Source organism: Pithys albifrons, chromosome 5 (assembly GCF_047495875.1).
Source record: "Pithys albifrons albifrons isolate INPA30051 chromosome 5, PitAlb_v1, whole genome shotgun sequence".
Lineage (NCBI taxonomy): Eukaryota > Metazoa > Chordata > Aves > Passeriformes > Thamnophilidae > Pithys > Pithys albifrons.
In genome coordinates this window covers 68,988,267-69,010,777 of record NC_092462.1, presented here as the reverse complement: position 1 = coordinate 69,010,777, position 22,511 = coordinate 68,988,267, and the positions used below count along the sequence as shown (strand labels likewise).

General features: G+C 46.9%; 2 protein-coding genes across 2 annotated transcripts in view; one reads left to right on the top strand and one right to left on the bottom strand.

The window, feature by feature from the left end:
- UVSSA (UV stimulated scaffold protein A) overlaps positions 1-8,432 on the top strand; it is a 56,250-nt gene extending 47,818 nt beyond the window's left edge. The window contains exons 12-13 of the mRNA XM_071556973.1: positions 1,094-1,277; positions 5,146-8,432. Coding sequence (XP_071413074.1) covers positions 1,094-1,277; positions 5,146-5,239 — 278 coding nt within the window. The 3' untranslated portion in view covers positions 5,240-8,432. The remainder of the gene's footprint in view (positions 1-1,093; positions 1,278-5,145) is intronic.
- An 8,752-nt stretch (positions 8,433-17,184) lies between these two features.
- Positions 17,185-22,218, bottom strand: NKX1-1 (NK1 homeobox 1). Its single transcript, XM_071555246.1, has 2 exons — positions 21,870-22,218; positions 17,185-17,966 (listed from the first exon to the last, which is right to left on the bottom strand). The coding sequence occupies exons 1-2, from the start codon at positions 22,216-22,218 to the stop codon at positions 17,185-17,187; spliced, it is 1,131 nt and encodes a 376-aa protein (XP_071411347.1).
- Positions 22,219-22,511: the final 293 nt, after the last annotated feature.

Genomic DNA, 22,511 nt, shown 5'->3' with positions numbered 1-22,511 from the left:
TGTTAAGTAAGAGTAGTGGACTTTTTGCGTTACAATTTCTGCAGGTTGACCAGCACATGGCAGACTCTATGATTAATGACTGGCAATTACTGTTATTAGAATACAGAGTATTCTGAGTTTGGACCGTGCTCTCTTTGAATTGGTACTTCCTACTTGGTTTTTTTCAAACCCACATACTCAAAGTCTTATAATGCAATGCTATTTTTCTGAATTTCCCCTTGCAGATGTCCAAGCTCCAGCCACATTTTTACTTTGTGCTGTTATCTTGTTCTGATACACAAGGCTCTGCACTAAAGGTGAAAATCCATGGCTTCCTCAAAGAGTTTACAGTCTAAATTCTTCCTGCTTTTCCCTATGGTGGCATCTAGGATCAGAATCCACTTCCAGTGTATGGCTGGATTCTGAAGCATTAAGGTTTATACAAAACTGTAAAACAAGTTTTTTATTAGATAAATTAACTTGTGCCATTGTCAAGAGAAGAAATCGATTGAGATAATTAAACTGAGGAAATGTCAGATATTTAGAAAATAGTATTTTTTTCAGATGCAAAGTGGGGCTTATGGCAATAGGGTTGTGCTGTCCTATTCAAGAATTTTATTCCAGTTCACGTTTTAAGGCAAATATTATTCATGCAAAAAAGTCACAATGTTGTCAACCCTACTCTCCTCAAAAGTTGACATATTCCTTTATTTTTTTACATTTATTTTTAAGCTTATGGAGAATTTATTTATAGAGATAAGTTCCTCAGCTACATTGTTGGCATTTTGAATTTCTAAATAATAATCACTCCGTTTATGTCACCTCTCCTACTTGGAATACTTTCCTTGGACTTTGCTACTAAACAACTGCAAAAACTTAAGTTTTCCTACAGAACAGTTTTACCCACAGCAATCAATATTATATACCAACCTCAGACTGGCAGGTTTTTTTCATCAATATCTGTCTTTTTGGCCAACTGCTTCCTTTGTGTATCCAACTTAGAACACAGGGACTCTGCCCTTGCCCAGTGGTGACAAGAACCTGTTCCTTGGGAGGCTGCAAATCCTCCCTGGGTCTGGAGTTTCAAAGCCCATTCTTTGTCTTTGTTAAACAGAGTGGCGAGATCCAGAGTTCATGAGAGAAGTTGAAGCTGCTACAGGAGTGGATCTTGGTTCCTCTAAAAATAATGAAAAAGGACAGAAGAAGCAAGGGAAGAAGAAAAAATATCCAAACCTGACAGACCTGAGGCAACAGGCTAACACTTCTCGTTCCCGGCTTGAGAAGAAAGTCTTCAATAAGTAAGATGCTTCTGTTCTCTGACACCTGTGAAATTACTGTTTCGGTTTGTTTCAGCATTAATATGCACTTACTAAACAGCTTTCTTGACTAACTGCAGAGCAGGAATGTCTTCCCCATGTCTGGAGGGTAAACAATAGCAGGTACTGATGAGCAAGTTTATTTCTTTGAGAATGGTTTTCCACTAATTTACAAAATTTCCCTATGGAAGACTTTTTTCATGCTTTCTCAATTTTTTAAAATCCTTTAACTGATGAGTAGTCTTCTCTCACTGATCATTTGGTGATCAGTTGGATGTTACTGTATATGTGCAAACAGTACTGGAGTTGCAAGGAGGGTGATATGTTTAGAGTGACACAACTTACAGCATCAGACGTGCTGTGGTAGTGGAGGTGGAGGGAAAATGAAGTTTTTCCTTCTGAAAGCCCAAGACGGGCTGTCTGAGCAGAATTTGAGTTAATAAAAGCATCCATCAAAACCCCTTGGGTTCTGGTGTGTAGCAGTGTCTTGGCAGTTGCCCCCAAACCTCTGGTGTAAGCTCAGAAACCTTCCCAAACTTTTGACTACTGCTGGGCTTCCTTTCTCCCACTCCTGGGTATCCTGAATTGCCAGCTGGGCCTCATGCAGAACCTTCCAATCCAGCAGGGACACACAGGGATCCCTCCCCATGTGTTACTCAGTGACACACTGCCATTGCACTTCTCCTGTACTGACAATGTGCATTCAATTGGTTAAGAAAAATACTCAGATCCTCCTTCATCTAACCCCTGCTGTCTTTGGTAATTATCCAGGACTAGAACTAGTTGCAGGTCTCCTTGCAGCCGAAGAGTTTGGGAATGATTATTCCCTGTACCAGACATGTGGACACAGTGTTCTTCCCTCGATGGTGCTGTTTCTGTATGTGTGCCTTTCCTCCCAGCACATGTGCAAACAGTAGCTCTTGGCCTACATTTAGCCAAGAAGAAGCTCTTTGGATGAGTTTGGCATTCAGTCAGGCCAAACTAAGGTGAGGCCATGACTCACACAGACACAGCTGAGTTATCTATCAGCAAACATATCAGCTCAGGGAAAGGTGAGAGCCAACCAGCCACCACTGAACGGGCTTTAGAACGTACCATTTCTGGTGTCTCTTCTTGCTCAGATGTGGCTGCAGCATCAATATGCTTAAGCATGTTCTGGTCTTTATGAAAGGCCAAGCAGCTGCAGATTTTTTAGGAGTTTCACATATCAAAAATGAAGTAGTCAAAGTGAGAAGTGTAAAGTTGTCAAATCAAAAAGCAAAATTATTATTATAAAATCATGGATGGTGGGTTATTCCCTAAACATACTGGATGACTTGAACAGCATCCAAGGCACAATAGTTGTTTAAACTCTTTATTTTCCCTTTCTGATTTAATGGTTATAATAACAAAGGCAAATCCACATTGCTTTTAGTTATGGAAAGAGCACTTTTTTGTGAAATTCTCATGTCACCTGGTCTTAGAAGTCAGAGGCCTGCAGTTCTAATGATCAGAATTTCATGTCATGGTTTACTGTGGTTCGTGCTAATGATTTTGAGTATGTGTTAGTCCCAGGCATAGGGACTCAAACCTGTCATGTTTTTAATAGGTTTCATGCTTTGCAGCACTAAACAAGATGATAACCTTGGCTCCTTATAACAACCCCAAATTACTTGAAATGTATAGGTGATAAACCCAGGCTCTAGTCTGCCAATAAAGCTAAGTGAAATTGCACACAGATCATCAAAGTGGGATCTCATTTCATTTACAGTATCGCACAATCCAGTGGTGCTAATGTAAAACCTACATGACATGAAAGTGTCAAGGCCACTCTGCACTGCTAAAGGCTCACTTTTCTCCCACCAATTAGGTAATATTTGTAGTGCAAAACCATGACCACATTTTCCTTACTCTGGTAACTTTATTGGCAGGATTTTGTTAAAGTATACCTCTCCTAAGGTGTATTTTTCAGAATGTTGGTTTTCATTGCAGTTGCTGCTGAGAAAACCTTTAACCCACCATTTAGTGCACTATCAAGAAGAAAGCTCTGTTTTCAGATGTTTCAAAATGGCTTTTGTAATGAAGCTGTTACAGAGAGCAGTTGGCCACAGCAGAATTCAGCTTGTCTCTCAGAGATAACCATGGGAGCAGAGCTGGAATAGGGTGTAGGGCCTGATCCTGAAAAAGGCTGGGACACATTGCCAGGTAGATATCTTGTCTTCATTTTACTGCACAGCTTGCAGCATCCTCAGAAGTGATAAAGGCAGACTGTGACAATGTAGAGTCTAACAGCACTGGACTTGAAACCACCCACTTTGTGTGGTGGAACTTGCCAACTGCATTTCTGAAGTAGGAATCAAAGGAGACATCAGTCAGAGCCATATTCTTAAATGGGACATAATCCCTCAAACCAAGCCCATAGCTACTCTACCTCCCACATCAGCAGAGCATCCAGGACTTTATCTGGAGATATGTTAGGGGACAACTTCCTTCATAAATAGAGGCAGGGTGACATCTGAACACACCTGCAAGTATCAGCCTCAAATGGCTGAGCTTAAGTGCCAGAGGCATCTAAAGTCACCAGTAAAAATGGGGACTTTGGAATCCAGGGAAGAACAAAAATCCCAAGGCAAGGTGCACTCAGCTGTGCACAACAGCTGCTCCAAGTTTCTGAGGGGGCAGGTGTTCACAACAGGGCATTCTCTTGACTGCTCTCTTACCCCTCTGGATTTGTGAGCCCATTCCTCTGCCTTACCACTTAGAGGATATATAGAGCTGCTGTCTCTCTGTCTTTTATGACAATCTCCTGCTCCTATTCATGCTGTGTAAGCATCATTTTCCCTCACCTTCAAAATCTCAGCTATGTGATCTTCACTCCAAAGCTGGTGGAGGGAAAAAACTGCAGGTGTCTTTACTTACCCAGCTCAGAAGCAGAGCAGTCCCTCCCAAAGGAAATCTCTGGGCATGGATTTTACTGGGAGGAAATCATGGCAGCAAATAGAGCAGCAACAGGTGAGCAAGCCCTCACTGGATTGAGGAGCACCAGGAAGCTTAACAGCTTTAAAGTCCATTCTTTCATTTCCTTTTGGAATCTGAAGAACATTCCAAAGCTGCCTTCAAGCACAGCAGGTACTGCAGAGGGCTAAATGTTTGCCCATCCTGAGACAACAAAGACTCCATTCCCACTTTATAGAAGATACTGGACACACTGTCCTGACTGTCTAAACTCCATGCAGTTAACTCCTGCAGCAGTAACCTGGCTCTCTGCACAGACACAACACTCTCTTGTGTCTTCCTAAACTAGTGCTGTGCTTGTGGATTAAAAGTGCTCAAGAATGGGAATGTTGCTGGTGTTGCCAGTCTTAGCTTGGCCCACATCTGATAAAACAGGGGTTTAGTAACCTGTGAAAGTTGCTAAGTGAGTTATGGTTACATGAAGTGAACATCAAACCCTTCCCTCACACAGACCTTCTGCACTGAGGATTGATTTCAGAAGGGTTTCTGAGTATTTTTTAAAATCCTGTTGGATACTTTTAGTTATTATTTCCCTGAGAGCAGTTAGGTGCTTTTAAAGATCAAACTTGCCGTGTGTGGCTGTCAGAAATAACGCTGGGAGGGTGAAATGCTCAGCCATTAAACTAAAAGACTTGAATTTGTTTACTCCTGTTAATAAAATCATTGCTGAATTAAACTATTTATATTCCTGCAGCTAATTTAGTTAACAAGACAAATTTGTTCAGCCTCATCAATGCTGTGTTCAGAAGCCTGGTAGTGATTAATCATAGTTCTTTTTTCCCCCAACATTCATAAACATTCTCTAAGATTGCATAGACTCACCATAACTGTTACTGTTTCTTTGTTTCTCTTGCAGAGGTTCCATGAAACGGGTGGTGAAAGCCATGAACCGAGTGGACCAAAGAAAGCATGAGAAGTTTGCCAACCAGTTTAACTATGCGCTGAATTAAATTCTTCATCACCTTTGCCCTTGAGTGCAACTGTAAAAAAATCTTGATCAAAGATATTTGTATTTACACTAAAATAACTTGCAAGGCACATTTTTATGGGGCTTGCTTTAAAATTGCTTCAAATTTTAACTTATTTGATAATGAATGTTAATTTTGGCAAAGATGTGGTGATATAGAATGGAATGCATTTAACAAGTTGATAATTATTTGAATTGTACATGTAATAGAGATGGTTTATGACTTGTACATACTTGGGGTAAAATCTTCAGGTTTTGGGGGTGTTTTTTGTCATTCCTAAGGGACTCATGTAATTTATACTTCCTTTGCTAACATTTGTGTGTAATTTGCCTACACGTTCATGCCTTCAGAAAAAAAGATACCTTAAAAAGATAAGATTTCTACCAGGAATGGCAGTGCACAGAGTGTTGGCACGGCCTCCTGTTCTGGAAAGTGTGCCACATCAAGCAGCACAGTGGTTCCTGCAGTTCCTCTAAAAACCTCTTGTGTCCACACTAAAAAATTCCAAATCAACTGATGCCTTCAGCTCGTGAGTGGAGTCGAGTTTGATTTCAGCAAACTGAAATCCAGGAGCTAATTCAAACTTGGTGGCTGTGGCACAGGTGGAAGAGCTGAAATGGCAAAGGTCATCCTGGTCTGGTTCTTGTCTTCTCAAGATGGTATCCCACTGCCTTTCAGAACTACTCCTGGAAAGCACAGTGTGAAAGTCTGTAGAGTTATACAGGCTGTGCTCCAGTTCAATTGCTATCAAAAAGCTCCAGCATGAAATGAAAGTATGAGGTTTAAAAAAATCATTCAGTAGGTCTGTGTACTAGTGAACTGCCTGGCTTGAATCAGTTAGAATGACACTGGGCTGCAGCCTGAGAGTGCAGCTAAGGATTCAGATACAAGCACAAGCATCTGGACCCCTCTGACTCCAGAGATTTAATGTGCATACTGAGGTCAGGCAGTTGGATTTAGTGTGGGTTGTAGGTCTTGGCTGGGTATTTAACCAGACCTCTCAAACTTGCTTTGCTGGCTCTAGTCATGTATTAAGGAGAATGAATGAATGAAACCTTGACCAGCTGTGCTCTTGCAAGATTTTGTACAGCTTTGTGCGTGAAGGAAATCCAGAGAACCAGGACAGTGAACTGCAAAATTCTTCAATAAAATACTGAATACAAAGTAGAATGGATTCTATAGCTTAGTCACTCACCTATTGTAGCTGTTTCCTCATGCAGACTATAAGAATTAAAAATGTAGAAAAATTTAACAACTCAGTATAGTTTCTGACCACCTCACACAAAAGCTAATTTACAGTTGTGCTAAATGCCTTCTGACTTGCACAAGTATTGCTTAGAAAGCAGTTAATGCTGAATCTTGGCAGTTTATCTTGCAAGAGCTCTGCACTTTGGAAGACATTTTGTTCTTCAGCACAGGTTGATATACTTCTGAACTACCAAAAATAAAATAATAAAGAGCCAGATTTTCAAATAATATCTACTGCACTGGAAAGCAAAGCCACTTCTGCTATCAGTCTTGCTAATGTGGCAGTGAAGACTTCTGGTAAAAATGGAGATAGGCACAAAGTGCATCAGCAGGTCAGTTTAATCAGCTTCTAAATTGATTTGATTTCTTATTAAGGACAAAATCACACAGGAAAACAAAAAAAAAAAAAAAAAGAAAATACACAAACCCAACAACAACCAAATCCCACATATTTGAATGTAACCTTCATCACTGAATCCTGGAATTCCCAAACAGTCCAAAAGAAACTGGCACTTGCTGATTGACAGTTGAAAGAGCCACAAAGGTCCTTGTGCCACTATTCCAGAGATTCGTGAGCCTGCACAGGCTGAAGATGTTCAATTATAAATCATGTTTTCTCTCCTCCTTGCAGGAAGAGTGGAGAATTTATATTGTGCAGTGACACTTAACCCTTCCTTGCTGGTTTAAGCAGCAAATTTCCGCACTAGGAGGTTTCCACCAAAAAAGTAGGTGCACTTTAGCCCATGGAGTTCCTGTTTGGGGCCTTTTAAAAAAGGCCAAAGACTGAGACTGAAAATGGAAATAGTGAAAATCTGAAGGGGGGGGCGGGGAAAGATGTGTTTACTAAGTAATGCTCCATTATGAGCAACGTGGTTGAGTGGAAGGTGTCCCTGCCCACAACAGGGAGGCTGGAATGAGATGATCTTTAAAGTCCCTTCCAACCCAAATTGTGCTGTGATTCTGTGATGCTACTCAGTCATGTCAGTTCTAGAAATAGCAGCTAAAGCTTCCTCTCTGTAACCCTGATGCTATTGTGTGATCTACATGCTCTTCACCTTTTCTTATTAAAAGCACGCACCAAAAAAAGTTGCTTTCCTAGTGTGCCTCTTTCATGCAGAAAGAGAATCTGCAGAGTTAAGGTTTCCTGGCAAGTGACTCAGAGGTGGCTAACTCAGACACAGATACCTGGACTTTGGGCCAGGTTGATGGCCAGCAATGACTTCTTTTAAAGCTCTTTCACTTTTTTCTTCTGCCTTTTTAAAAATTTTTATTGTAAGAACTTTCCCTGTCATGTAAGGAATATAGTTGGAAATAAGTTTTTTTCTTCCCCTTCTGTCTTGAAGCAAGACAAACCATTGACCATTCATAGGAGAATGCATTGATCACACATCCTCTGTAGCCCTACCTTTTTGTTAGCCTAGCCCCTCTTACCAGCACGTGTGTTCCCCTGGTCCAGTGTTTGACAAACCCTTCCCCTCCCATGTTAATTATTGCCTCTTTTAATCTAATTATTTCTCTACAAGAGCAACTCAGCATATATACACACAACAGGTCTTGAATTTTGTCACTTAAGTATTCTCATTAGAACTGGTCAGACACAATTTCGAAAGGTTTGGAAAAGCTTCCTCCTTTTCCTGGGTGTATCTGTAGCTGTGCTGGAGGAAAAAAAGTGAAAAAGGCATCTATCTCCAAAGATCCAGTTTACCTTCACTAAATAGAAGTCCTTTTAAGTCCAAACCAGATCAATCCACTTTTTAGATACTTCACAGTTTTGTGTGTCACTTTACTTACAGCAATTTACAAATTTGAGGTCTCTGAGCTCTAAATCTTAATTGTTCATTTGTGTGACATTTCTACTGGAACTTTTCTATTCCTGTCCTCAGGGCTTCTGGGAAAAAAAAAATAAATACAAGTATCATTCATACAATCTCTGCCTGTGTTTTTGTCTTTCTAACTCAGACACCTTTGCAGTTGTACTTCTGCTTACTGGGGCTACTGGGTATGGTTTCCTGGGCCCTTAAGAGTGTTGTTAAGGTGAACATTTGTAATGCAGGTTGAATATTGTGTCCAAAAGAACTCATGAGCTGTGCTTATGCATCTAAGTCATCTTTTTTAACTTGGGCTGTTCCAGCACTAAAACAAGAACTGAAAGCAAAGACTTCTCCACAGCTATTCTTACCTGAGCACATGGTTGCATCTGGGAAGTAAAAGCCTGGAAGGAAAAAGACTATGGTATGTATGGATTTGGTGCTGTTTAAGGTTGGAATGAAGGGTCTGATCCTCTAATGCAAAGTGCTTAGTGACATAAATGAGCTTGGTAAGGAGCTGGTGAGCAGGGCTTTTGAATAACAGCAATCCTTCAGTACATCCCCTCTGATGTTACGGGGATGATGGATCCATACTCATCTTTGGCACAATGACCTTGTGATTTTATTCTCTCTAAACTTAACTTGAGGCTTGGCTTTAATAAACCATGTCTGGCTGAAAATTTCTATCAGAAAACTATAACCCTTAGAAGATCTTAAAAATTATTTTTAAATTATTTATCTGGGGTTTTGGGGTTGTTTTTTGTTGGGTTTATTGGGGATTTTGTGAGCAAAACATAGACATGGGATTTGTAAGTGATTCTGCACAGACAGTGGATTGTACCACACAGAACAATTTGCATGTTGGGAAAAGCATCAGTGAATCAAAGCAGACATTATTTTAAAAAGTAAAATCTTTTGTGGAAAACAAAAAATAAACCTGTTCCATTTAAGGTGGCTGTGGAAATGGACAGTGAGGGTGTTCCTACTTACATGAAGTGCTGACTCAGCACCGCAGCCAGCAAAGCCTCAATCCTGCAGTATCACCGCAGGTCAGCAGGGGCAGACAGGCCATCTGGTGGTATCTCACACTCTGCAAATGCCTGGCCGTGGTACAACTGCGTGTGGAGCTCACTAGTGCTGGTAAACACTTAATGCTTTTAATCACGGTGGTGATACAATGTCTCTGTAGCTTAAGCATCGGAAACGGTAAGGACATCTGAATGTTACAGCAGTAATTAACAGAAGAAAATCGGGCATTTCAAACCAAACTTTTTGGGATGCCTCACACCCCCCAAACACACACCTTTAACAGTCACTGGTTTTAAACAGGCAGTGCCGATCAACGCGCCCAGCAGCTCTCATGCTGGAAAACGCTCTGAGGAGGTGAAGTTCAGGTCCCTTTTCAGGCTCAGAGGTGACAGTCCCATGTCCTGTCTCAGGGATCAGCCCAAACCACTGACAAATCCAAAGGAGCTCGTAGGAGATAGTTCACTTGTTTTCATATGGGAACTGAAACTGAACGACAGTGGAGCTAAAAATGCTTCAGGTAGGAAACCAGACAAAGAGTAAATGAGAGCCTTTCAGATTACAGTCCCCAGACTGAGTCAGGGAGGGCTGGATCTGAATCCTTGTTCCCTTGACACCTGCCATTAATAACATCACTGAGTTTCGAATTCGGGAGAGAAGTTCCTCACAGATACTGTCACCAGCTAGATCAGTCCTCAGGGCTTCTTGAGCACCAAAGCCTCAGAGAAGTGTGTTATTCTAGTAATTACTGGAAAGCAGTTTCTCTAGGTGTCTGTTCTGGGTTGCAGTGGGACAGCTACATTTAAATATACCTGAAACAACAGCATCCTGCTCCTGGGTGAAAACACTTGAATTTGCACCTGCAAACATCAGAGTTCTGCCCCAAGCAGTGCCCAAGGAAAACTCCACAGTGCTGGGAGTACAGGGGGAATTAAATCCATAGAAAGGTGAGGGAAAAAACAGAGTAGAGAGTCCAGGTGTCAGAGGCAAGTCAGGAACTGAAGGTGAAAATAGGAAGGGGCAATGGCCTTCCTGCTGAGGGCACCAGCACAGACCCCCAAACAAAATACTCAGTCTTGGTAATAACAGAGTCAGCTACCGGTCAGCAGTTACCTGAAGGTCCACCAAGATAAAAGGCAGGTCTGGAGCCAAGTCAGCAAGGGCAGATCAGCATGAGAGCCAGTCAGCTACACAGCCAAGGGCAGAACAAACACCACAGCTCAGGCAAGAGACCCCACCTAAATCCAGTTCCCTTGCAACCAGTTGGAGGGTTGGAGGTGGAGGCCCTGGGTAGGTCCCTCCCGGCTTAGCTGGTGTCATGGGGCCAACATGCTGCAGCTGTGCCACGTCCAGGCAGAGCGTGGACACCTGCCAGGGGGTGGGGTGGGGAGACCCAGGAGGATTACACAGAAAGGTGGTGAGAGAAATCAGACCCTGCTGGTACATTCAGAGCTCGAGGAGCATCCCTCTTAGTGGATGTGGTGATGATCCTACTACAAAATCCTCTAAGAGAAATTGAAGGTATTAAGAAAGAAGGTGGGAAAGGCCCTAGAGCAGCAGCCCAGATCAAGACCGGTCTGGCCCCTCCCCATCCAGCAGCACTGGTGACTCCTTCAGCTGGAAGAGATGCTAAGGATTCCACGTCTCCTGGAAAAACATGTGGATGAGAGCTGGATCTGCCCAGCAGCTGGACAAATTGTGACCATGGAATGAAGTTATTGTCTCCAGCTGTGGGAGTTGGATGCTGTCCCTGAAGGAAAAGAAGAGAGATCCATTAATTACTCATGTTTCTGAGTTGATGCTTTCCTTCCTCTTTTTCAAAGCTGACTGAGTGAATAAAGTAATACATTTGTGTCCTTGCTGAGCCTTTCCTACTGGCTGGATGTGGGTAGTACAGAGCCTAAATGTAGTACCAGCTCAGGAGGGCTCTGCTGTGCTGGGAGGAGGGCACGGGTGTGTTTGTGCTCATGACAAGGCAGCACCAGAGCCTGGGCAAACTGAACTGGACTTTATGCCAGTGCAATGTTTCTCCATCTCTAAATGTCTGTGACTTAAATATTGTCATTTGGGGGTTTGGGTCAACTTCCCCTTGCTCTTCTGCCTTGCAGCACCTTGAGCAAACCCCCAGGACTCCTGTGCCAAGTGCTTGTTTGTTTTAGCATCAGGAATCCCCTCTGTCAAGGGGTTAAGGAAAAAGCTTATTAAAATTGTTTAAATGTGGTCCTAATTAGTTTAGATGTAATGAGCAGCATTAGGCGTCTGGTTACTTAGAAAGAGGTTGTTGAATATCCATTTCTGCCGACATTCCAATTTGCATAATGACAAGGTGTTGGCATTGCATCCACCATTAATTTGCTGTATTTATAATGCCATTATGGAGCCACTCTTATCCTCACGCACTGTAAGAGGTATATGGAAATATAATATATGATTCTGCTTGTTTGGAAATTGCTTTTGGATATCTTTGAGTTTTTGTAATAGTATTTTTGGCAGCTGAAGGCTAACAGCACCAGGAGATTCTGCCACACTGTTTTACTAGGGCAGAAATTAAATGTTGCTTGCACAAGTGTTTATTTCCTGCTATGCTGAAGCAGAGGCAGCAAAGGCAAGTGTGATCAGGTGAGCTGCAGGGCACGCTCAAGGCAAACACAGTATTTCACTCCACATCACCACTATGAGGCATAATGCTGGTGCTTGAAGGCCCAAAGAGCATCCTTAATCACAAATCTCAAAATATTTAACAGGTCACAGAGAGTGCAGCTTGGTACTACAAACTCTGAGTCAACACAAGGAGTTGGAGGAACCCCACCAGCAACTCACCCAAATGCTTCCTTCCTGCAATTCCCTTCCCCTCCTTCAGCCTCTGGGAGCTAAGGCAGATGAAATAAAGCTTGTCACCCTACCTGTGTTACAGGTGAAAAGACAGGAAAGAGCACCTGTATGTGTAGGGCGAGTCCTTGTATGTGTGTGGTTGAGGGGGGGGGGAAAGAAAAGGAACAATAATTGATTTATTTGTACTAAGGTTAGTAGAACTATTTTTCTTCTCTTGAAAAAGCAGCGATTTACTGAAGGGGGTGAATCTTTACTGTGTCAATCATAATAATCTTTGTTATGTCATAGCACACAAGTATTTCTGTGACTTGCAGTTCCTTGCTGTGGTGTCATCCCTCCTGAATTGTCACCGTAAAATGTTTCTGGTTTGTGTCATTACAGAGAAGAAAATCTTAAAACATGTACTTTAAAATGAAGTCTAGCACTTTGGGTGGAGCTAGCTGGACATTTTTCATGTCATGAGATTAAATTAGTAAATCACATACAGACATTGCCTGACCCTGAATGTGCAGACTTTTGGGTCCTGGCCATGCTCTCTGTGTCCTGGGTGTTTCTCTGTTCATACAGGGAGCATCTACAGAACTTCCAGCACCAACAGGAAATCTCCTGAAAAGGCAGCTGTAGGTTGTTTCTGAGGCTGTGATAACCTGTTTTAAAACTTATTCAGTATGAAGTCACATCTCTGCCAGACAGCATCAGCAAAGGAGAAGAGTCTGGCAGATCTTCCAGTACCAGAAAAATGTCTTTCTTTCATTTGCTCTTAAGAAAATTCTACAACAACCATATTGCCTTGTTTACTCTTTGAGACACAACCTGGAGGCCAGAACTGCCCAGACATTGTAAGATGTTTCTTTGAGTATTTAAACTTGAATATTGGATATTTGCCAATATAGCAGACTACAAGCAGACATCATGGTGTATCAGTTCTCTCTCAATCAATTGGAATGTACCTGTCTGTATTTATGGGCCTTTTTCTGTTATTTGACTATAAGGTATTTTACTGCTGTTTAAGTAAACATGAGCAACTGAAACTTGTTTGTTGAAATAAGCTGAATTACATGAAGTAAAATAGATGCAGTTTCTTTTTCTCTTAACCTCATTCATTCATATAGTGAACAATAGCAAGATGCAATTAAGATGTGAATCTTTTCTCACTAATATAAATTCGCACCCTTGGATGTAACATTGACTTCATGGGAACTAGTTCAAAAATATGCTGATGCCCCAGATCATCTTTGGTATGTGCCAAAGATGTCACTTGAACATACTGAATCAGGCTCCAAATGAGCTGCTTGTTTTATCTGAGCTGAGACTTTTTCCCTTGGCAAACCCTTGCTAAGCATCTTCTTGCATGTGTTCTGCATTCTGAGTCCCCTAACACTGAATTTTATGAATGAATAATAAAGTAATTTTAAAAATATTAAGCCCACAGAATGAACCAGAGCAAATACCTTCTGCTTGTGTCAGAACCGTTGTCCCCTCAGTCAATACCATGTACTTACACTGTACCAGGGTGTCTGTAGCTCATTGATGACTCACTGACAACAAGCTGCAGCCCTTTCAAAAGCTCTGTGCAGCAGCACCAGGCGTTGTGTGCTGTGCAGCAGGTGCATCAGCTACATCAGGTAGGTGCCATATGGGAATTGGGTTTGGACCTTGCTGGGGGGGTCACTATGGGACTTTTGGTGAGATCTGGTAGGACAACCGCACGTTGCTGCACCAAGCCATGTTTCATTCTGCTGGAGAGCCAGAGTGCCAGTGGGCAGGGACACAGGTGGTAGAATTAGGAGGTTGAGGGAGATGAGAGAATTTTGCTCACTGAGGGCTGAGCATTCACACCAGGGATGTTTCTCAACAGCTGTTCTGTGCCAGGATCATCCCACTTAGAATAGAATCATAGAATCATAGAATCGATTGGGTTGGAAAAGACCTCTGAGATCATCGAGTCCAACCCTTGGTCCAACTCTAGTCCATTTACCAGATCATGGCACTCAGCACCAAGTCCAATCTGCGTTTAAAAATCTCTAGGGATGGTGAATCCACCACCTCTCTGGGCAGCCCATTCCAATGCCTGATTACTCTCTCTGGAAAGAATTTTTTTCTGATATCCAAGTTAAATTTCCCCTGGCAGAGCTTAAGCCCGTGCCCCCTTGTCCTATTGCTGAGTGCTTGGGAGAAGAGACCAGACCACTTCTCACTATTGAGTCCAACACCACAAACCAGTCACAAAGCCATGGCCCAGGGAGTATTGTTTGAGTTCTTTGGTGCTGATTCTGTAAATACCCTCTGCATACAGACAGTGTCCTGTGACTTGAGTGTATGATGTGCCCTGCACCACTGCCTGGGCTGCATGCAGGGCAAGACACGCACCAGAACTGAGGCTCTGTAGTTCTGTTCTTGAATTCTATGAGCTCAGACCTCCGGATGAGGCACTCAAGTAGGGGTTATCAATAACTTCCTAAACTATGCTGAGAAAGATACCTGTGGCTCTGTTGTCAGCACTGCTATAAAATGTGAGAAGCCTTGTTAAATTGTGTTTAATGACTGGGAATCTCAGGCTAACTGACTCCTTCATCCAGCAGCTGTGGGTAAGAGCACTCACATGAGCAGGTTTGACTGGCAGAATGCTAACAGACCTGGAGTAGAAATACCACCTATTCCGAAGCTCTGAGCAGCTCCTGTTGGAACTGAATTATTTCCCACTGGAGTGGAGGAACTGTTTGGAGCTCACGGAGTGTAGACACGGGTTGAATTATATCTTTATTCAGCTATGTCAAGCCCCACCTGAGCTAACAGTTCTGCTGTAGTAGCACTTACTCAGACCTGGTATGCAAAAGGGTAGTTGTGAAGGGTGAGAGAATCTCCTGAGTATCTGTTTCCCCGTTTAGCTGGCTTTCTCCTCCCAGTGAGACCTGGGCAGAGCAGTACTACAAGGACTACTTGTGATGTTTTCCCTGAAATTTTACTTCAGAACATCTTTTATGGTGGAAGATCTGATTTTCACAAATGCGAATGAGTCTGGTCCGAGACTTTTGGCGCTTTTACGCTTCTGCGCCCAGCGAAGTGAGTACCCAGAGCATCCCACATCCTCCCCGCGGCTCCCACATGCTGCTGGACCCCGAACTCCCAGCGCAGTGGAAACCACCGACCCTGCGGCGATCTGCGCTGCGGAGCCGCCTCCGCTGACCCCTGGTCTCCAATATCAGCGATCGCGACAGATTTTATTTCCACGGGAGGGCTGGAACATTTAATTTCATTCTGGTGCAGATGTGAGGGAGCGAGATGCGGCTGCGGAGCGCCGGCCGTGCGCGATCCCAGACTGCAGCCAGGCTGAGGGCTCGAGGAGGGGACCAAGGGGAAGGAGCCGAGAGGATACCGGATACCCCGGGTACCCCTGGCACCGTGCCCACCGGGCAGCGATGCAGGGGCTGGTGGCGCGGGTAGAAGGATGCCCGACGCTCCCCCCAAAGCGCTCCGGATAACGCTGGTTCCTTACAATTGCCCCCAAAGCCTCAAACCAACCCGCAAACACCAAAAACTAGTGGAAGATGAGAGCTTTGGGTCACGCAGGGGGTGGGGAAACGAGGTAACAGAGTCCCTGGGCCAGCGGGAGCCACCCCGGGGTACTTATAGAGGTTATAGACTTTTTCTTTGAAATGAAAAAAAAAAGTATGGATGATGAAGGTCCAATTTCTACACGCGTTTAAAAGTAATCAGCGGAGAGGCGACCAAAACATTAATTTAATTTTTAAAGTGGTGGAATCTGAATGAAAGAGCCGATTTACTAACTTTACATAAATTCAAAATATCGGACTCCCTGCCAGCGGAAACATGGCAGAGAGTCGGCTTCTCTCTATATATAAATTTCCTTTTTTTTGTTTTTAATATTGCACAAATCGGCAAAGCCAATTAAGAAAATGCAAGCAAGGGAACTAAGAAGGGAAATATCCTCTCTCGTACAAGAAGAATAAAGTTTATTTGCGTATCACAAATACGCTCTCAGAGTAAACAAAATGTAGGATGATGCAAGACATCCCTCCAAGCGTCCATAGGAAATTTGTCTTAAAAGATTCAGCCGAAAACCAGGGACTCGCCACCACGGAAAGCGCCATTTCCTTACAGTTTATTGATTGATTTAAAGTGTTTAGCAAACAAAGTGCTTTCTTTATCACCTCCTGCTCATAACTCCCTCATCTTATACATTAATTATAAAGTTAAAACTTTTTTTTTAACAACCAGAAATATACAGAAATGATAAACGTAAAAAAACAGACCCGCGCCCCAGCAGCTCCCTCTGCCCCTTCCCGGGCGGGATTCCCTCGCCCCCGGGGTCCGCAGAGTCTCGGCCGGGCTCGGGGATCGTTCGAGAGTGACGTGTGGAAAAAACATCCATCGTCACCGTGAGGTCACGGGAGAGAGCGGCACGTCGTTGCCTCAGCAATGTCGAGGGGCAGGACCGATAGTTCTGTGTTTTACCCTGAGAGTCAAATGGGTACATAATATTTTTTTAAGTCATTTGAATGTGGCCAGACCGGAATGAAAACAAAACCAAATAATAATAATAATAATTAAATTAATCAAACCCACATAGCCACTAGGGACGGTGAAAATAAAAATACAGGTAACGATGATTTACATCTACTTTTATGTACACGGGAGAGGGAGGTTTTCCTCCTCCTCCTCCCCTCAGCAGCGCAGTCCAGACACATCGCGTACAAAAAGGGGCGTAGAAAGGACGGAGGGCAGGGGAGACGCCCGCGGGGTCCCGGCAGCATCTGGCCGCCCCCTTCATCCTCCCTGGGGTCGGTCGCAACCGGATGGGCGACGGGAGCATCTTTTCCTTTCCCCCTCCCGGTGTCGTTGCCAGTCGTTCCTCGGTTTCACCCCTCGGGTGCGGTGGAGGGCACAGTCGTGCAGTGAGCGGTCCCCCAGAGCCCGGACGGGTGGTCCCCAAGTGAGTGGCGGGCACAGCGGGAGTGGGCCGGGAATAAGGAGGAGGACGGGGAGTCGGGCTTATAGGTGCGGGGTGTAGAAAGCCGGAGCGCCGTAAGTCTGGGATCCCAGGACGAAGGGCGAAAGGACGGCGGGGCTGGGCAGGAAGGGTAGCTGGGCAGCGCAGACCAGCCCCCCGGCCGGGTGCCCGGCATAGCTGCCGGGGCCGTGCATGGAGAGTGGGGTGCCCATGGGCGGGGAGTGGCTGAGCGGGCTGAGCCCCCCCGGCAGCGCCCCCCCGCCCAGCGCGCCCCCAGCCCCGCCGCCGCCGCCCCCGCCCGTGGGCGCGCTCGTGTCGGCCCCGGGGTTCTGCTTCTTCCACTTGGTGCGCCGGTTCTGGAACCAGATCTTCACCTGCGTCTCGGTGAGGCTGAGGGACAGCGCCAGGTTGAGGCGCTCGCACACCGACAGGTACCGCGTGGACTTGAACTTGTTTTCCAGCGCCACCAGCTGCTCGTAGGTGAAGGCTGTCCGCGCCCGCCGGGGCTTGCCCGACTTGGAGTCCGAGCCCGTCCGCTTCCTCTTGGGCTTGGCTTGCGGGCCGGGCTGCGGCCCGACGGGCGCGGGCGGCGGGGGCGGGGGCGGGGGCGGCTGGGCCGGGACACCCCCAGGCTCGGCCGCCTCAGCGCGGAGAGGCCCCGGGTCGGGCTCTCCGGGAGCCGCCGGTCCGGAGCTGCCGCCGCTGCTGCCGCTCTCCTCGCTGCACAGCTCCTCGTCGTCCTGGAGCTCGCTGTCGGGGCTGCGGCTCGGCCGGCTGCTGTAGTCCAGGTCGCACTCCTCGGCCTTGTAGAGCTCCCCGTCCTCTGCAAACAAGTGACAGCAGCTGTTAGGGCTCGCCGCCCAGACCGGCCCCCGCCCCCGAAAGAACCGCCCCACCCCGGGCATTCACCCACCCGGTATCCCCGTTGCTGCCGGGACAGGATTGCCCGGCTCCACAACCCTCCGCCCGCCGTGGGGATGCGGCTGGTCAGGCCCCCTGTGCCGGCGGTGGGCTGAGGCACACGGCGAGGACCCAGCGGTGGGCTGGGGGGACACGGCGAGGAGTCGGGAGTGGGTTGGGGACACAGGGCGAGGTGCCGGGAGCGGGCTGGGGAGACGCGGCGAGGTGCCGGGAGCGGGCTGGGGAGACACGGCGAGAAGCCGGGCAGAAGCGGTCGGGATGGGGCTCGCAGCCGCCTCCGAGGCCACCCACGGGCTGCCGCGGTGGGGCAGAGAAGGGGCTGTCCAGCCCGGAGAGGCTTTGCCAGCTCTGCCCCTTCCGAGCTTCCCACCTTCGGCAAGAGCCGGCACCGGGACCTGGACTCGGTCAGGGGATACACCCTCCTTCCCACCGCCGCCAACGCGCCTACAAAACACCCGGCGGCTGGAAAGGACTTTGAGAAGACAACAGTGGGTGTCCCCGGGTGGGTTTTCTCCCCGGGGTGCCCGAGGGGCAGCGGGACACTGGCAGGGGCGAGGAGCAGCCGGGGACAACCCCTTGCCCGGGCCGCGCCAGACGTGCCTGGGATGTCATAGCGCTTCTAACAATTTTAGTGACGGAAATCTCCGAATCGATGGGAGACTTGCTGGTTTTTGCTCTGGCATTTTTAACCCTTCCTGCGTCTGGTTTGACCTCTTGTCACTTCTCTAGATGGAAGTATTAAAGTGGAGTAAATACTTGTATTGATTAGCAGAGCAGATACAAACTTAATTAAACTCATTTCGTCCAATGTACAAACTAGTTAACGGTCATTTAATTTATTTGGGTTTATATTACACTCCAATTAACGGGTCTCCATCGGAGAACAGGGTAATTATCCGATATTTAAGGCTATTGGACTTCTGCTGACGGTTCTGTCATTATGAAGCCTAAAAGCAAATTGCGTTTTCCGGAGAACCGGCTCCTCCTCACCCGGGCCGGGGCCTGGGCTCCTTCGGGGAAACGGGAGGCGAATCCTCTCCGTGGGACGGGGCTGGGGAGGCCCCATGGGCAGGTCTGGATCAGAGGCCTGTGAATGCCGTGCTTTTTAGCCGGTGCTCTCAAACACTCCTAAACTTCCCTCCACTCGTACCTGCGATGGGGGCGCAGCTCCGGGAACCCCTAATCAAAGATTCCTTTAATTTGGTTAACGAAGATACGCAAATAGGAAACGAATCGCTGGTCTGTAACCCTTATACTGTCCGTAATCTAGTTTGCTTTTATGCTCAAAATACCTGAACACACCTCTAATCTGATCTGTATCCTCACACCGGACCCTCTAACGCCCATGTGTAAAATTAGGGGTTGTTTTAAAAGTGTGTTTTGTTCAATGCACTGATTTCGGATACGGCTGGTTCAGCGGGAGAAAAGGGACAGAGAAGTTCGTCCTTTTCACCCGGGAAATAGCCTTTAATAATTCTGGGTTTATTAGGAACCCTTTCCAGCTTTCCGTTCAGGTCAGTGGGTGGAAAACGCCGGCGATCGCCGCCGCATGGATGAGAACCGGGTGGGTTTTATCCCAACCCGACCCAATGAGTGCATAAGAGCGTCCTGCAACCTGTAGAACCTCTTAGAAATGGCAGGGCGTACTTTTTGCAACAATTTATAAAACGTGAGCGTAGCTGCGTCTGCAGGGCAGACCCGGTTACTGAGCGCAACCCCAGCACCCACACACGGATGGGACCGGCAACTCGCACCTGGCAATTTTGAAATTTAATTTTCCTTCTAGGAAACCTCAGCCGTAGCTTAACTAAAATTTTTTTAGAAAAAAAAAAAAAGAAAGAAAAAAAGCAACGCGAATAGAATTGACGACGGAGATGGACGCTTGACTTGCCATTTTGTTTCTGGAATACGTAAAATGATAATTTAATAGGGAGTTTTAGCTGTTATTTTTAACATTAAAATAGTTTTACGAGCGGCGAGTGACAAGCGCTGTTGTCACTCTCCTTTGGCCACAAAGCCTTTGCGTTTTCCGGAGGGGCTGTTACTTTTCTGTCCAGAGCTACTTTTTGGAACACTTCTCCTAAAGTAAACCACCGCTTGAACTAATATTAATTAGAATAGGGGAAGAGAAGAATTAAATTCTGTGATTTTCTATCAGTCCCAGACCTATTGCTGACCACTGGCATAACATGAGGGCGATGCGACCGAGGGGCTCCACGTGCGGAGTGTCCGAGGAACTTCTCGGCGGGCAGAGCGCACCGCGGCGTGGAGCCTCCAAGTGTATTTATTTTGAGAGAAGCGATGGAGTTGCATTTCTCTCCTTGTCTGGAGATAAAAGTGTGAGATTAGCGATAGGCTGACCTCGTCAGTCTTTCTGATCGCCCAGATCTATTTAATATGAAAAGAGTCGGATAAGTTTAGAGAAATAATTACTAACTCAGCCCCGCACTGCTTTTAAAAATCTCTTTTGAATTCTATTAATACTCCGTTCCTGCTTTTGTTTTACAGACAAAAAATGCGTCAAAGGTCTGTCTGAGCAGATTCTAGACCTTTTTTGCCGACTAATTTTAGTTGACAGAGTCCTGCTATGGCGGAGTTGGAAACCTCCGAGTCCTCCTCTCTCGCCGTAGACACAGAGAAATTATTTTTCCTTAACTGAAAAGTTTATCCCCGGACGCTCGCTGTCCCTTCTCTCTCCTCTCAAGGCATGGAATAACTATATATATATTTCAAAACAACCGTCTTTTCCCGCAAACCCTCTGCGATCCCCAGAGTCGCGCTGTTTAGAGGTGAGAAAGTTGGGATATTTGGACCCAGAAAGAAAAAGCAATCTAGAGCTTGGGTCGAATGCAATTCCCGATCAATAGCGAGCCCTAATAAGTGTAATAGGTTTTAATCGAGTAATTATCCGAATTTTGACCCTATAATTTAGATGTTAGGGAAGAGTTTGCAAGGTGCTTGAAAGAGATATGCACAATTCGATAATAGGATATCGATCCAGGCAGTCCTACATGCCACTCTGGGGCGATTTTCCCCATTATCCAGCCTCTTTACGCTGCTAAGCACATTTTACCTTAAATGTAATCGAAGGAATTTAATTGTTTTTCCAGAGATAACCAGCATTTTGTCACAATTAGTCTGATTTGTCCTAAAAAAGCCAAGGGGAGAGAGAAAATTGAATCTGTCGCCCAGAGCAACGGGCGGCAGCAGCGGGGGGAGGACGGGAGAGGGGTCCAGCGCTGGGGAGAGAGACACAAAGTCATAAACCCAGGCGAGACGGGGGTACGGAGGGAGGATTTTCACAGCCTCAGGGCCGGAGCTCCGGCCCCCCGAAGCCGGAGGAGCGACTTGCAAGTTTTCCTGAGCCAGAGATCACAGCCACCGCTGCCCCTTCTCCCGGGAGAAGGAGGAGGACGGTGGGGTCCCTCCCCGCCCCAGGCAGGCCGGCACTCCCGGGGCTGGTCCTGCCGCCTCCTGGGCGAATAGACCGGGGTGTCCCCGCCGAACTCCTCGGGCAGCCTGGTCGGGAGCGGGGAATGGAGCCCGGCCGGTGCCGAGCCCGGGCAACCCGCTGCCAGTCCCGGGGGATGCTCCCAAGATCCCTCCCCGCCGTCCCTCATCCTAACACGGAATTCCACCTCTCTACACCCAGCAGCAGGAGTGCAAGGGCGCGTTTGTCCTTCCCCACAGCTGGCAGCCCCCAGCGCCAAGGCTGCCAGCGGGGAAAAGATGACATGTCAGCAGCATGCGAGCCCCGAGCAGCCCCCGGCCCGGGGGAGGGCTTCGAACCCCCACACCTACTTACTGATCAGCTCTGTGGATTTCTTGCACGCGTCGAAATCTTCGGCGAGAGCCTTTTGCTCGGCCAGCTCCGTCCCTGAGTCCTCGGGCTTCTCCTCCGTCCCCAGACTGAACTCGGTCCCCGCCGATTTGTACAAGCCCGCGCACTGCCGCCGCTTGCTGTTGAACTTGTTAGGGTCCAGGATGTCGAGCACGGAGAAGGAGGTGGTTCTGTGCACCATGGGCAGCGCGGCCACCGCCCCCTCTTGTCCGGAGGTGTTGCTCTGGCTGTCCCCTTGCCTGTCCCGGTTCGCAGGGCAGTAGGGCGGCAGCTCGCCGCTGGCCGAGAGCCGCTGCTCCCCGCGGCTGTCCATCCCTTCCCCGTGGCAGCCACGGGGCTCCCCGCCGATGCCGGCTGCGGGGGCTGACACCGCCGCGGCTGCCGCTGCCGGGATGGAGATGTCACCGACCTTGTCTCTGCTCACATTCATGACTCTTTGCAGAGCCCCTCTCGGTTGCAACTTCTCCCCCCCTCCCCTCTTGCTCTTCTCCCTTCGACTTCCTCCGGCGAAGTTGATCTGGAAACTCCTCCCCAGCACCGCTTCGGCTCAGGACGAGCCGTTGCCTTCAGCTCCCCGGGGCTGCGCTGGGTCCAGCGGCCGGGAGC

Excerpts from the sequence above, each read along its gene's own strand:
- NKX1-1 (XM_071555246.1), bottom strand. The coding sequence starts at position 22,218 with ATGGACAGCCGCGGGGAGCAGCGGCTCTCGGCCAGCGGCGAGCTGCCG. Across the intron at positions 17,967-21,869 it reads GAAATCCACAGAGCTGATCA|AGGACGGGGAGCTCTACAAG; the intron begins GTAAGTAGGTGT and ends ACTTGTTTGCAG.